Raw genomic sequence first — 14,763 nt, forward strand, 5'->3', positions numbered from 1 at the left:
TTTCTTTTCTCTTTGGTTTAAAAATGGTAAGTGTTCTTTGTACTGTATATCCCACCAGTAGATTATACAGTAGATTGGATTTATACCAAACCCCATAATAACCAACCACAGATAGGCCCATTACTACCCCTTAGTAATATTGGTTAGGCCTAAACACATTTCAGGCTACATATTCGTAGAACGTCAGACGTTGATTACTGATGAATTACGGTACTGTACTAAACGATGTCAATTATAGAACAGCTAGATTGATACTTGATTGATGTTAATGGGTCGGTTAAAGCTAAATAGCTTATTATGACCCTTCCTTTTCTTTCTTCTTATTCACTACTACAATTATTGTATAGACGTTTGGGGAGCCGGGCACGAACAATGCTTGTTTATAATACTGTAGGCCCTATATTGAAAATAAAACTGTAAGGACAATATTTGAGTTTGGATATTAAAGATGATGTGTTTATAAGTGTGAAAAAAGTAAATTTGCAATCAAGAGTCTTCGAATGATAATTAAGCAATGACTTGTTGAATTGATTTAGTCTTGGAGCTTTTACAACATTTACTTTTTTATTTTTATTTCTATTTCTTTATTTCAAGCCAACAGTGTAAAACCAATAACAGGTTGAAAATAAAATAACTAAACTATAAAATATAAGCCAATATAAATATGTACAAAAATGTAAATAAGATTATTTAAATAATTTCATTAATAATACATTTAAATTGAGAGAAATTACAGTTAAAGATATCTAAAGAATAATTTTTTAAAAGACATGAATTGTACAATGACGAGATCTACAGAAAATACAATTTTTACAAACATTGACACGAGAATATTTAACATGAAGAAAGGGTTTACTACGAAGATTACGAACAGAAACATTAAAATAAAACAACGAAACAAGATTACAATCAAACTTAGAAGTAAGACATTTATACAGGAAGTGCAAATCCTGTCTTGCTCTCCTAGATGTCGGGGAAACAATAGGAGGCAGGTTGGCTGCTGGGCCGACAAAGCGCAAGAACCTGTTATGGGTCCGATCTATTCTGGAGGCTTGGGAAGGTAGGCTATTGACAGCAATGACATTTGGTTTATTTACCTTCTCATCTCTCCAATGTGAGTATTGACGTACTTATTCCAACCAGATAATCATTAACATTACATTGTACATTACACTGCAATTATATCATGTACAAAATATACCTGAAAGATGGAAAATCGCCATTATGACAAGCTTATACAATGTAATCAATCAATCAATCAAATACATATATACTGTCTGTACAGTAAACACCTGTTGTCTAATGGTTAAAACCTGTTGTATATATGTCGTCCAGGGAGTTAATGAGTGAAGGGGGTAGCATTATTATTATTCTATCAGCAACGTCGCATTTTGTTTATCCTCCATTGAATGACCTCCACACCTCTCGAAACGCATCAGCTCCGGATTTATGAAGTACCCTTTCTTTAACATAGCCCAACCCTACTTAGCTTAATCTAGGGCAAGTATACAATAATATGAGACTGGTTTATTTGACAGGTGATATTTTTTATTTTTGTGTATGGCTTTAAACAAACAGAAGATATGTTATCCTTTTGTAAGGAGCTACAGAGATGTGAAGAACACAAAAATAACCTGGTGATATAATTTTATGCAAAAAAATAAGAAAAAAAAAGATTTGGAATATTTGGATATTGAGTTTACAGCATTTGTTAAAATCATTAATCGTGATACAGCAAATTAACATCTTGTATCAATTTGTGGTTCAACATACCGGTACATAGTATTAATATTGAAGACATAGTGCTCAATAATAAATTAAGTAGCAATTGTGTTTAGAAATAAAGATAACCACAATATTGTTGGATACAAATATATTGCCAAGTCATCAGATGAATTCCTGTTAAAAGTCCATCAAAATAACCAATTTTTATCTAATTTAACTTGTCAAACTTTCCAATTTTTGTTCCTTCAAAGGTGTAACTCATTTCAGGATTAACCACGTTTGTCTATTTTCTATGAACAACGAACAATCTTTACGGAAACTTCAGTCAGAAAGCCCAGCAATCCATTAAAGAACTTGAACTGGATAATTGGGTACAACCGCATATCGACATACATAAAACGGGATTTTACATTTTTAAAATATTTTTGAGAGAGGGATACGTCTAGACAATCTGCCATGCCTTTTGCTATAAAGCTATAGCAATAATATTAACGGTTCATTTACGAGTGTTATGCGTCGCGACAATATTATTATAGTTTTCTTGTAACTCTTTGATTGATGATGATAATAATAGGCCCTTCTTGTTTTTGTGGTTCCCATGTGTGTTGATGAGAAAAGGGCTAGGCATATTAAATGTGGAGGGAGAGCAAGCAAGTAGGCCCGTGCTATGGGAATGTTTTATCTATACCGTAGGTCCTACAGTAGCAGTAGTAAGAAAGCCGAACATTTAGAATATTGAAACAGTCAATAAATGAAATATTATAGGGATGAGAACTATACTATATACATATGATAGGCCTATTGATTCCATAAAGTATTAAACAATCACACGTGTGATCTGTTTCCATAATGTAAAATCGTTCTTACCCCAAACTGAAAAACATACATCTTAAAAGTCTCTGAAGAAGATTTATATTCTTATCAATTAAATCAGTTAACTTTTTTAGAAATATAAATTAGGCCTACACCAAAGCTCTCCTTGTTTGGAGATATTATGTAAACTATGCAAGGTTGAGGAAATTATGATTTTGTGCCGTAATTTATAATAATTCTTGCAAATTCACATATAGAACTGGCTATGTCTGTACAACAAATACTAAAATGTACAGATGCCTTTTTTTTCATTTTCTGTTAACACATTATTTTTTTTCTTCAGATATTTTCCAAATTTTGATTTATGCAGTGATCATGTTTCAAATCTGAACAAACTTACATAATTGCACATAAAATGTTTCTATTCTAATTGAGTCTGAATCTAATGGAAAATACAATCACAACAGATTATGATGTATCATTTATATATTATATATTTTGTACCTTAAACAATAAACGAGTTAAACACTACAAACTTTTGGTTTATTTTTAGAATATTAAATTAATTTATCACACGAATATCAAGATTTCCGTAATTAAAGTTAAAAGTTCTTTATTATTAATGTAATTTTTAAAAACTTCTGGTATGTAATTTCAAATCAATTAAAAGCAAACATTGAATATTAAATAACAGCCGATCAACGACCGGACATTAATTTAAAGAATCAAGTTAAAATACAGTACATATCCACTGTTAACATTTTACATACTAACCCTAATTTTGATACAATTACAGGTTTCTTGAATTTTTTCCTACGAAAATTAACCTGTCTAATAAAATCATCAAATATCTGGAAGTTAGCAAAGATGTTGGAAAGTGCTTATCACTGGTTTCCACACGAAATTTGTTCCAGAATATAACTGGTTTAACGATGATTCACCCTCTTGTAATTTTAGAAAACCAAAACAAGATCCCAAAACTAAGGTAAGAACAAGAAAAACATATTTTCTATATTAAAGTCTCAATTTGGCACTATCACACAGTCTCAATTTGGCACTATCAGAATGTACTGTGCGTGTACGGTTTTATTACCGGTACCGTATTCATACCTGTTTTAGTCAACAATCGTAAATTTGTTGTTATATATACAGTAACATAATTATATTGTAACACTTATATTTAACAATAATTGTATCATTAATTCTAGTATTATTAACTAATTCATGCATGGTTGAACTTTCATACAGATCTATTTAATTTTGAATAAGGGTGCATATCCATTTTATAAATCTTCAATACAGGTTGCTATCACACGCTTGACTGCGAATGTCCTAAACAAGGTGGTCACTGCCATCAAATGTTATGTAGTCCTAGAAAATAAACATAAGGATGAATACAAATGAAAGAAAAGAGTAGGTAAACGTTATAGTTTATGAACAGAAAAGTCGACAAAAGTATGTCACACCGGAGATAGGTGCCTAAACCAAAAACAGGTCATGTGTAATGAATAATAATGACATAGTACGTAAACCAATAACATTAAGTGTATTCAGTTGCACTCGCATGGTTTTTAAATACGTTAATGTGTGTTTTTTTTTAAAGATATCTACAAACTATAAATTTACAAAAACAAAATTTACAAAAACATATGCACGGTGATATTAATAGTAACGATAAAGGTCGAATGAAAAATAAACATTATTTTATCAGAATTAGCTTTAATGTACTGATTTATTCTAAAGATAGAACATACAGTAACTCATTAAATATAGCCAAACAAAAAATATGTGTCAACAAACGTAAATAATAAAGAAGAAAAAGGTTAAATGTTAATTCAATATATAAACCAATAATATTAAACTTTAGAGTTATAGCTTTTAATAATATACCTGAACTTGTTGAAACAGCAATTTAATTTACTTCTTTAAAGCCTAGGGCTGAATTACTGTAACCCTTCAGATAAATGACGTTTAGATAATATTTAACGAGCCAAAGTAGGCTATTTTTCTCTGATAAATTTGATGTACCCGTGGGATGAAATATTTTGAAACCTACAGTATTGATCCTAAACAGTATCTTGTCTGTTGAAAATGAGCGAGTAAATCATCAGTTTTTGACCAGATGTTGACCGCTTCTTCGATACTTTGTACAAATCCAATTAATAAGCAGAAGTAGAGTGAGTTTACAAACCCTTGTGAATTCTTTCCATGATTAATACAAACGACGGGCTCATAGCCCTACTTTTATTTTCTCTTCGTTTAATTTTATCTTCTGTATGGCATAACGTACTAAAACAAGAAGACCAGATGTAGACGCTAATAACATAATTAAAGAAATTAAATAATTTGCCTGTTGCTCATTCAAACATGAATTTGAATGAGTTTCTATGGATTTTTTTTTTAAATCATGTTGTTTAACTACATTATAGTTCCAAACGTGTGTTTTTAATTTGATACTGTAATTTCACTGTAATGTAAATAGCTTGATCTTTCGAGCATTGAATTACATCTAAAATTAATCTGAATCTGAATGTCATTTGACATGATGTTGTGAACTATCAATGTTACAAACATAAATATACATTTCTATTATGTTTTTTTTTGTGACAAATGAGCCTAAATTAAACCGTGGCAACCTTAATACATCAGGCTGAACCTGTTCAAATGTAAGTCGAGAATTATCAATTCACCGTAACAAGACAGTCAAAATATGCCTACCTCATCATACATCGACACAGTTTTTATATACCTCGTGTCAAAAAAAATGGCAATATTCAACCCAGTTAAGCCAACACAAGTCGACGGTAACTGCCATATCTAGCCCGCAACACGTTCCCAGGATACGCGGATTACTATTCGTTCTTTCTACATGATATTAACGCAAAAGATATGCGCAGCTCCCGTGTCTCTTGGGACGTGGTTTCTTTTCGCGTCACTCCTTTTCCCTTGTTTGCAGCCCCTTCCATGTTCAAACATTCGATTTGATGTTTACACGTTGATTCTATTTAATCCTCAATATGAAAGGAATACGTTTGTAGTTTGTGAGTGGATCACTTTGTGTACGCTGTGGGACGTGTAAGAAATTATTCAATAAATTTGGACACGGCTAGGCGTGTTTCTTGGCCTTAATAACATGTGTAGGGCAGTATCTAATATACTACTTTGCCTGCATATGAAATGATAACACGTCTGCGGTTTTTTTCTCTATTCATACAAAATTAATATTAAAATAAAAGTTATGAATTGTCCCATTTAAAGAGTGATTAATTAGTATTTAAAATAACGTTTTTAAAGAGGATACGTTTATTGGAAGAAATTATCTCTTTTTATCCAAACGTGCTACTGACCATTCATTATGACGTAATTGTATTTCAATGACGTCATTTAAGTCATGCACGTAATACTTTATTCATGTGTGCTATAGTGCATGCATGCTAGTATGGTTTGGATTGTGATTAAGCACATTTAATGACGTATAGTTGTTGATTTTACTCTATTTATAAATAATGTCTTGACATTCAATGGATTTCCAAAGTAATTATTCTTGAATAAAGATAGCCTCGATCAGTGCGTAGGCCTTTAACGTATTTGTATTGTAATGTTTTATCGTGCGCGAATCCAAGCGTGTCTGATATCGTGTGTTCGCGGATCCCGAGCGCTCATTCGTTGCCCGAGTACAGTCTCAATTAATTTAAAACGTATTGAAAACGTGATATGGCGTGATATAAGCATATAAAAAATACACATTGATAAAAATTGGCCATAGCAGAAGGAACTCAAATATATCGACATAATGAATTATAAATATTACCGAATCCGAGTCTGTTAAAAGTCTGTCTAACAATCTAAATATGGTCAAGAAAGTTGGTCTTCTCTCTAGTCTTTGTTCCCAGCATTTTAACATTACGTCATATCTGCAAACAAAACAAAAGTATACCATAAGCATGACAAAACTCAATAGGTACGAACAAATTACAACAAAATAATAATCTTGTTATAAAAATAGTGGATGCAGACTTCTCACGTAGGAGAATTGCGTAACAATATTATTTATATTATCTGATAATCATAAAAGTACCCATATTGTTTACTTGTTTGGATCAACAACAATGTCAAACTATAACTGTAGGAGATTACGGTTAGCGTAATTAAAATAGGTATATGGTTAGTTGAAACATTAGGCTGACATTTGGGGGTCATATTAATTTAGGTCCTCAATTTCCAAGATAGGAAATAGGAAAGTGGTCATGGGGCCGACATTCATTAAGAGCATGCAACATCGGTACTTTCTCTCCATTGCTCGTATGTGGGTATAGCATAGACGTAATATCAAAGGCAAGAGTTGAGAGAGATGGTAAACGAGTTACATTAGTTTGATCATAATATTTAGGCTTAATAAAGTAGAACTGACGCTATCCTAATTAAATAGAAAATTTGTTGAGAGGTGTTGGTTTTCAGGCAGTGCTCATGTGATGATTTAAAATGCGTGGGCTTGGCATATCTGCCTCTTAGACACAAATTGTTTTAATTGCATGAAACTAAAATTATAACATTTTAAGAGTAATATTAACACACTCACTTCAACCACTTGTGTTTCTGAAGCCAATAACACGAGTAATTTGATGGCGGCGGTGCTGTAGAAATGGGCTTTTAACATTTGTATAACTTGGGTCAATTTAGTTTTATATTAGTTAGTTTGTTCAAATAATAATAATAATGGATTTATAAAGCGCATAATGTTGTGAAACCTCAACATATTATTACCCCGCACATTTTTTTTATCAAACACGTAAAGTTGTGTCTTGACCTTCCTGGTACCCATTTGTACACCTGGGTGGAAAGGTACAGTAAATTATCTTGCCTAGGATACCAGCAATGTGCCTTGCGTTGGATTCGAACCCACCATCAGTAGTCCAACGCCCAACACACTACGCCCTAAATTGTGTTCTATCTCAGTGCCATGTAAACTGTAGGTCGATATATTCTGTCCTTAACGTACCATTGTATTTATGTTCAACAAATTTATTACATATACTATACAGTAGGCCTACTGGTCAAACATGTAAAATATCGTCTGGTAGTAACTAATTGCATAATGAAATTGTTTAGATTAAGATGATAGTGGAGCATCTCATTTCCGTTGGGGTGGCCTACTGCGCTTGCGCGCACTCACATTAACCTGGGGTTAATTTAACATGTATCTTTAATTTATTTCGACCCTATGGATCATAACTGTCTGTTTCTGTACGGTGTGATAGCATATTTAAGTGACAACTTTCGTTTCCAATTTATATAATTATATACAATGATTGGCCCAAGTCATCTTTTCCTGTATTGAATGTAATATGTTTTAACATACCGCTGAAGAAGTGCAGATTTCAATTATTTCATTTCAAATACGTCATTTGAAGTGTGTTTTAGCACTCTGAAGTGTGTTCCATTGAAAACTGTCTATAATAAGAAATCAAGGGATTTAGCACAAAATGTCAAGATGCGCCTGTGTCTTTACTGATAGTGATTATTGGCTTTCTCTATTAAAACATATTACCATTATTATATTTATTCGTACAGAATAATGAAGTAAATACTGAGGCCAATAATGTTTTTGTATATCCATAGAAACAGTACAGTGATGCTCCAGAAATTCATTGCTTCTATAGCCCAAAAATATTGATAATGCATTTTTTGACTAATTCAGATGCATTATCATTATATTTCATCCTTTGCGTAGAGAAACAAAAAATATTACTACTCAAGCAACACATTGATTACCAATAAAATTGTTAAGATTTATTGTAATAATAATATAGATATTTGTCTAGGAGAAAAAAAGTGAGTGTGTGTTGAATGTGAGTTAAAAGTAGGAAAAAAGGGACGAATATTAGTTAAAACAAGAGCCAAGAGATTATGAGCATTGAAGATTTGAAAAATCCTTTTATCCTCCCTCTTGAAATCATCACGAATGTGAAATTCTTAAATAATAAATGACTAATAAATTAAGAGAACACGCATTTAAGCCAATTTAAAATGTCGCAACTTATATTAAAGAGCACTGGAAAGTGTCTCACTAAATAACTGCGACATTAATACGTAAAATGCCTCATCTTTAGATTTAAAAACCTTAAACTACACACATTATTACGGATATTAGTTAAGGGCGACTTATCTTTCCGTTATGAGGCATTCATTTAAAAATCAAACCATTTAGTTTTTAATAAAGTGATATGACCTTGTCAGAAAATGTTAACATCTAGGTTTGATAATTAAAATATATATTACAGTAGCATAATCAATCCTAGTCAATAACCGATAATTTTCAATAATCAATCCTGGTCAATTATACTAAATCTCTCTATAATCATTCTTTGTCAATATTCAATTGTTTTCAATAATCAATTCTTAAGCTATCGTCGTCAATAATCAATTCTTGTTGATATTCAATTCCGGTCAATAATCGATTCTTTTGAATAAATTATCCTTGCCAATAATCGATCCTTGTCAATAATCAATTCTTGTCAATATTCAATCCTTGTTAATAAGTAAACAGTAGACATTGTGTGTTCTATTATCAATATACATACAGTAATTAGTAACACGTATGCTGTGCTGCTCCATAAATAGCAATCAGATTACGTGTCAATCTTGAATCTAAATGTGTGCATTGCATGATGTCTTATGAATGTCAAAAATAACAACTTTTTCATGAACGAACATTTAAATAAACTACTGTATATTAAAAAATCTGTTATTACCGCCTATTATTTTTTTGATTGATTCATTCATTATTGAATGTTGATGTGGACAAAAAACAAAATTATGAACAAAAAAAGATTATAATTATTGAATTAAAGAATCAGATAAAATGTATTTTTTAATTTGAAATGCGATAGAACCGAATACAGAACTTGGACCGTAATTTAAAGTATAATAACTAGGCCAATATTAACATGATTATACCCGAGTTGATACTCGGGTTGATATCCGGTCCAGACGTTTGTTACCGTATGTGTTTTTATTAAATTAAATTAAGATCATGTTTCTAATTTATATCAATATTAAATGTGCCTTATAATTCAAGACACAATATTTATCTATCTGCTAAAAAAACATAAAGTAAAAAGAAAAGTCATCCTCAATTTAATGCATGGAACATTAAAATGAGTTGAATAAATTAAAATATGTTTGCCATGATTAGAATCACTTACATATATGACTGTAAAGTTTACAGAAGTCATTCACTCTTATTGGTGTTTATCTTACCCTTAATAAAGTAAAGTGAACTCGAGGGACGAGTGAAGTTGATTACCCTAAATATAGTGTACTCGAGGGACGGGGTGAAGTATTATACTAGTGTGTTCTCGGCCGATTGGATGGTGACTGTTAAATCCTCTTGATTACACCGATTTCCCGTTGTAACTGTTTTCAATTCCTTCTGATTAACTGTATTAATTCGTAGTGACACCCTGGTCATGTTAGGGGGTTTCTGTCAATTGTTAGATAGATAAAATATTACAATAATGAATTAGGAATTTGAAGAATAGGAATGTAGACCTACTACGAGTAGTAGTAGAAAGTCAGACAATATAGTAAAGTAGGTCATGCAATAACTAAAAGTTATTATTGAACTTAATTATAAAAATCTTTATACTTTTAATGCGTTTCCACCCGCGTTTACTTCTTGCTTCGCGTTTAAACGATAATAATGTATACGACTTTTGAATGATGCACGCATTAGTTATTAATATTACTATATTAAATTTCTGTTCCAGATCATATCGCTTGACATTTCATAAATTTTAAAATGGTATTAGTGCATCTTATTGCTTTAATTAGTACACTGTATGTATATCAAATAGATATCTGATTGTCGATAATCATAAAGCTATCAAATCCAATACTCAATCGACACAATATCAACATTGAGAAATAACTTTCATTTTGAAGATGCATTGACTTTTTCTAGATAAAAAAATCTCTTATTTAAGTCTGCTTAGGCCTATTTACATGTAGTAGGGCTCCTCCTTTCAGACACGATAAAAAGGGGCAATATCGTGTTTTAACACAATAATCAAAAACACCTTATGATTAAGACGAAACTGTTTTGGGTCCCGAAGGTGGGATTATAATAATTGTACACAAGAAACCGTGATTTTAAAAACTTACAAACATAACTTCCACATTTATGTTTCATAAATTTTTTTAAATATCATATCATGATAAGAAGCCCTTTAAACGTATTGTAAATCAACAAGTGCAATTAATTTGCAAACGTTGTTAGCAATTGCTCACTTAATACGTTGAAAGGTACCGGTACAAGATCTTGCGGTAACCACCCAGGGTCCAGAATTACTTCGTTGATTTAAGGAGCCAGATGCCGATTTAAAGAAAAATACTGTAGGACCAGTGTTTTTAATCATCATGATTATAATATATATGTTTTATACATTTATTAAATGATATTGACAGAAGATTTTACAGTATTTTATGCAAGGTAATTAACGTGTGTTGTTTACCTACCGGACATAATTAGCATTGTTGCTGTACTTTGCGATGGAAATAAAAACGTTACCAACAAGTCATGTTCTTATGTCAATATTGTAATTACGCCAATATTGTAATTACGCCAATATTGTAATTACGCCAGACTATCATTAAACAATATACCAATTAATATTATTTGCGTTGTAACTAAAGTGTTTCTCGACTGTCTACTTTCCCTTTAAACGCTAACGAGGCAATTATCAGCTAAATTCGTAATCCGGGGTGGTACTTTTCTAATTATTTCAGTTTAAATAGAGGACGCACTGGCAATTAAAGGCATTTCGGATTAATTTAACTTCAAACCACCGGGTAGAAGGGTTATTTTCCTACCATAGTATATCTAATTTAGTCACAATTTATATTATTATTTCATAATACTACAGTCCTTGATCAGCTAATGAGTATTGAATGTTCTAATTGGTCGTGAGTGGGGAGGGGTGTCAGACAAGGATCCAAGTTGGTATATCATGCTCAATCTGCTGCAGTATTCAATCTGTAGGCCTACTGTGATATTGTAAGAAATAGAAAACAAGTTATACCGTACCCTACAACAATTACAGTTCATAATGTTGTATGACATAATGTAACATATACAACATCGACACAATGTCATTGGGCTATCAATTCACCATCAATTAGTGCGGAATACAGTAGTAGCGGAAATAACCAACAAGAGAATTGGAATTTAAAAAAATACGAGTGGGCGATCTGAAGTGATCGTTTGGGTTTATCTCTGTGCTTGTAATTTGGCTATTTGAAATAATATACCGTGATGTTAAAATATATATATATATATTAAATTAAATAATTTAATTCAACAATACAAACATGTATATAATGTTAGTTTTATATATTATATATAGACCTAATGCATAATGGTTGATTAACTCAAACACTTTCAAATCTTAAGACTACTGTTGGTGACAGAATTAAAGGAAATGTTATTTCCTATTAAGAAAATATCATCTGCGACTTCTATCAACTTTATCACCAGAAAACAGTAAATAACACTTAAACGATTCCAGCAAGTAGAATTTCATTAGTAGGTTCTTTGTTTTCATTAAGATTGTATACAAGAACAATGTACTTGTTTAAATTGTTTTTAATTTACTAACTCTACCATGTCCCGGTTTATGAGCCAAAGTAATGGAAAGGGGTTAAGTATTATTTCAAATGGAAGCAATTGATCTATCTCTTAAATTACAACTGTAAACACTTTTATTTTTTTAATTTCCCAATAAAGAAACAAACGCGAAAATAAGGTGACGCGAAAATAAAAGCGTTTAAAACAGATAAACTATCAATTATTTATCGTGGAAATTAATAGTCGCGAAATATTTAAATTTGAAATTAGAACGACGGTAAAGGAAAATAATTGAATAAAATGTTATACACTTTGTTTGGAGTCTAAACATTGAGATATCTTCTTCAATCGATTAAGTTTGTACAAAATATATCTGTCTATTTTTTTCTGTAATGAAAACAAGTTAGTGTACTGAATTAGGAGGGAAAGTAAATGTACTTAGCCGCGAATTTTTAATATCTAACATAAATGGTTCAACGTTTATTTATAAACGAACGATTGAGTTGACGTTTCGATTCGCATCAATGAACGTGATGACAAACCTACCCAATCTTAAAACACTTAATTAAGTAATTTAGTCTACGAGGAGTATTTAATAGATTGCATTAGACAACGCCTGAATTCAGAAACTTTGTACAATTTTCGACAGCAGGGTTATAAAAGAACGTTTACATTCTTAGAGCATGCTGCAGACATTCTCTGCCATGGGCCATCACATGGATGAGAACTGAGATTAAGATTTCTGATGATAGACGAGTGACCAGATGACCAATGGTCTTTTGGTGATTGCCACCACGAAATAAGCACTTTTTTAGTCTATTGAAAATGGACACACTATCTATAGGCCTAGGTATTTATGTGAAAATACGAAAAATTATGTGAAATGATGTTACAAACAAACATCCAATACAATTTTACTTAGACTATCTTTACTTTATAGTGTTGGTTATTGTCCTCCTGAAAAATTTATTTATAAACAAATGTTGTTGAATAGGCCATTTTATAGCTAAATAATATTTAATTGACCAAAGAATGAATTAAGAAAATATTTTATCTTTATTTCTGTATGTTTTGAGCGACAATAAATCATTATTGATTAATGATCATGGCATACGAGGAGTGAGTTACCAGAATTGAATTTCTAGAATGATCGATTACATCATTTTGAATCAGTTATTTCTACAATTAAATAGCTTAACTTTCTTTTGATGAACACGTGTTTCATTGATTCCTAATGATTACCGAATTTGTTTTGTGAATTTGCTTTCGTCATTCCTTATAAAGATCAAAGAGGTTAAACGGGGGTCAATTTAAGGTAACATACCTTTAATGGTGGGGAAACAGAATAATGAAATGGCCGCCAAGGTTAAGAGATGGTTTATTGATTTGGAAAAATGGGCCACCATCTAAATTAACATCTTTTTAAAGAGGTTGATTAAATACGTGAGTGTAATTTGATTAAATATACATTTTTCAATTAGTTTACTTTGATAGAAATCTAATGAAATCATGATTTCAATATAAATAGTTGAGTAGGTCATACGGTTGTATTTACCACTAAATAAGGTATAATACTATTATACACTTGTTGGTTCCATTTCAACGTACTATAGGCCTACTATACCGAACTTACACTTGGCATCATTCATTCAAAATTATTATACACATATTTAAATTTACACAGACACAATGTATTATTACTGTATGGTATTATTGTTAATCAATGTCAGAGCAATTGAAGCTTCCCTGTTTAACTCGGTGTTTCTCCAAGTTAAATTGAGTGAATTAGCATGGGTTAATATTAACGATTCAATGTCTGTATTGTGAGCATATTTCAAATTTCCTGGGCGTTTTGTTCGTTACTTTAAAGTTCAATAGCTTGAATTAAATATTTCCTGGCATAGGAATCATTTAGTTCGATTAATTCTGTCGAGAAATTAGCTCATAGTTTACTCAAGAGGATTCAAAGTAATAACTATGTTTGGACAAATAATAGGCCTACAAAAGTTTGAAAGAAGTAGCAGGATACGTAGACATTAGGGAGCACGTAAGACAAAATTCGACAACTTGTTTTCTGATCTTTTTGCCTTGTAAGCAGTTTATCTTGAATTATATTTAACTTGATGTGACATTACAAGAATTGAAAAATAGAAAAATATTTCGTATTGCGCTTGAGAAATCATAAATATTTATTTCGATGGCGTTTATGTGACCTGATTTGGGCCTATGCTCTTTATTTCGGATACTTTACAAAATTTACTCGAAAACTGTTTATTTTTAGCTTTAAAAGAATTGAATAGATAGGCCTCTTTAAGCTATATCGACACGCCTACCCCTTACTATTATGATAGCTGGGACTGTGCACTGCAACGAGGAACTTCTTCATTAACAGTATAATCCCCATAACATATACACTTTAGTAGAACACCTGACTGATTGTAGTCTTCATTATAGAATTTAATATTCATTAATATTAAAACCGCTTTACCATATTAACGCCTACGATTTTGTTATATGACCGTGTGGGATTGTTTAATAAAACATACAATCGCAATGTGAATAATTGTCTTTCTCTATAAAGCACGTTTTTATTTTATAGA

The 14,763-nt window shown here is 31.3% G+C and overlaps 1 protein-coding gene across 1 annotated transcript in view; it reads right to left on the reverse strand.

Annotated features, from left to right (window-relative positions):
* Positions 1–3,115: 3,115 nt before the first annotated feature.
* The window catches only part of LOC140039308 (uncharacterized), a 42,101-nt gene continuing 30,453 nt past the window's right edge, over positions 3,116–14,763 (reverse strand). The window contains exons 16-17 of the mRNA XM_072084912.1: positions 6,350–6,452; positions 3,116–3,909 (exon numbers count right to left, since the gene is read on the reverse strand). Of these exons, the coding sequence (XP_071941013.1) occupies positions 3,871–3,909; positions 6,350–6,452 (142 nt within the window). The 3' untranslated portion in view covers positions 3,116–3,870. The remainder of the gene's footprint in view (positions 3,910–6,349; positions 6,453–14,763) is intronic.

The sequence above is a fragment of the Antedon mediterranea genome, chromosome 2, assembly GCF_964355755.1.
Source record: "Antedon mediterranea chromosome 2, ecAntMedi1.1, whole genome shotgun sequence".
NCBI lineage: Eukaryota > Metazoa > Echinodermata > Crinoidea > Comatulida > Antedonidae > Antedon > Antedon mediterranea.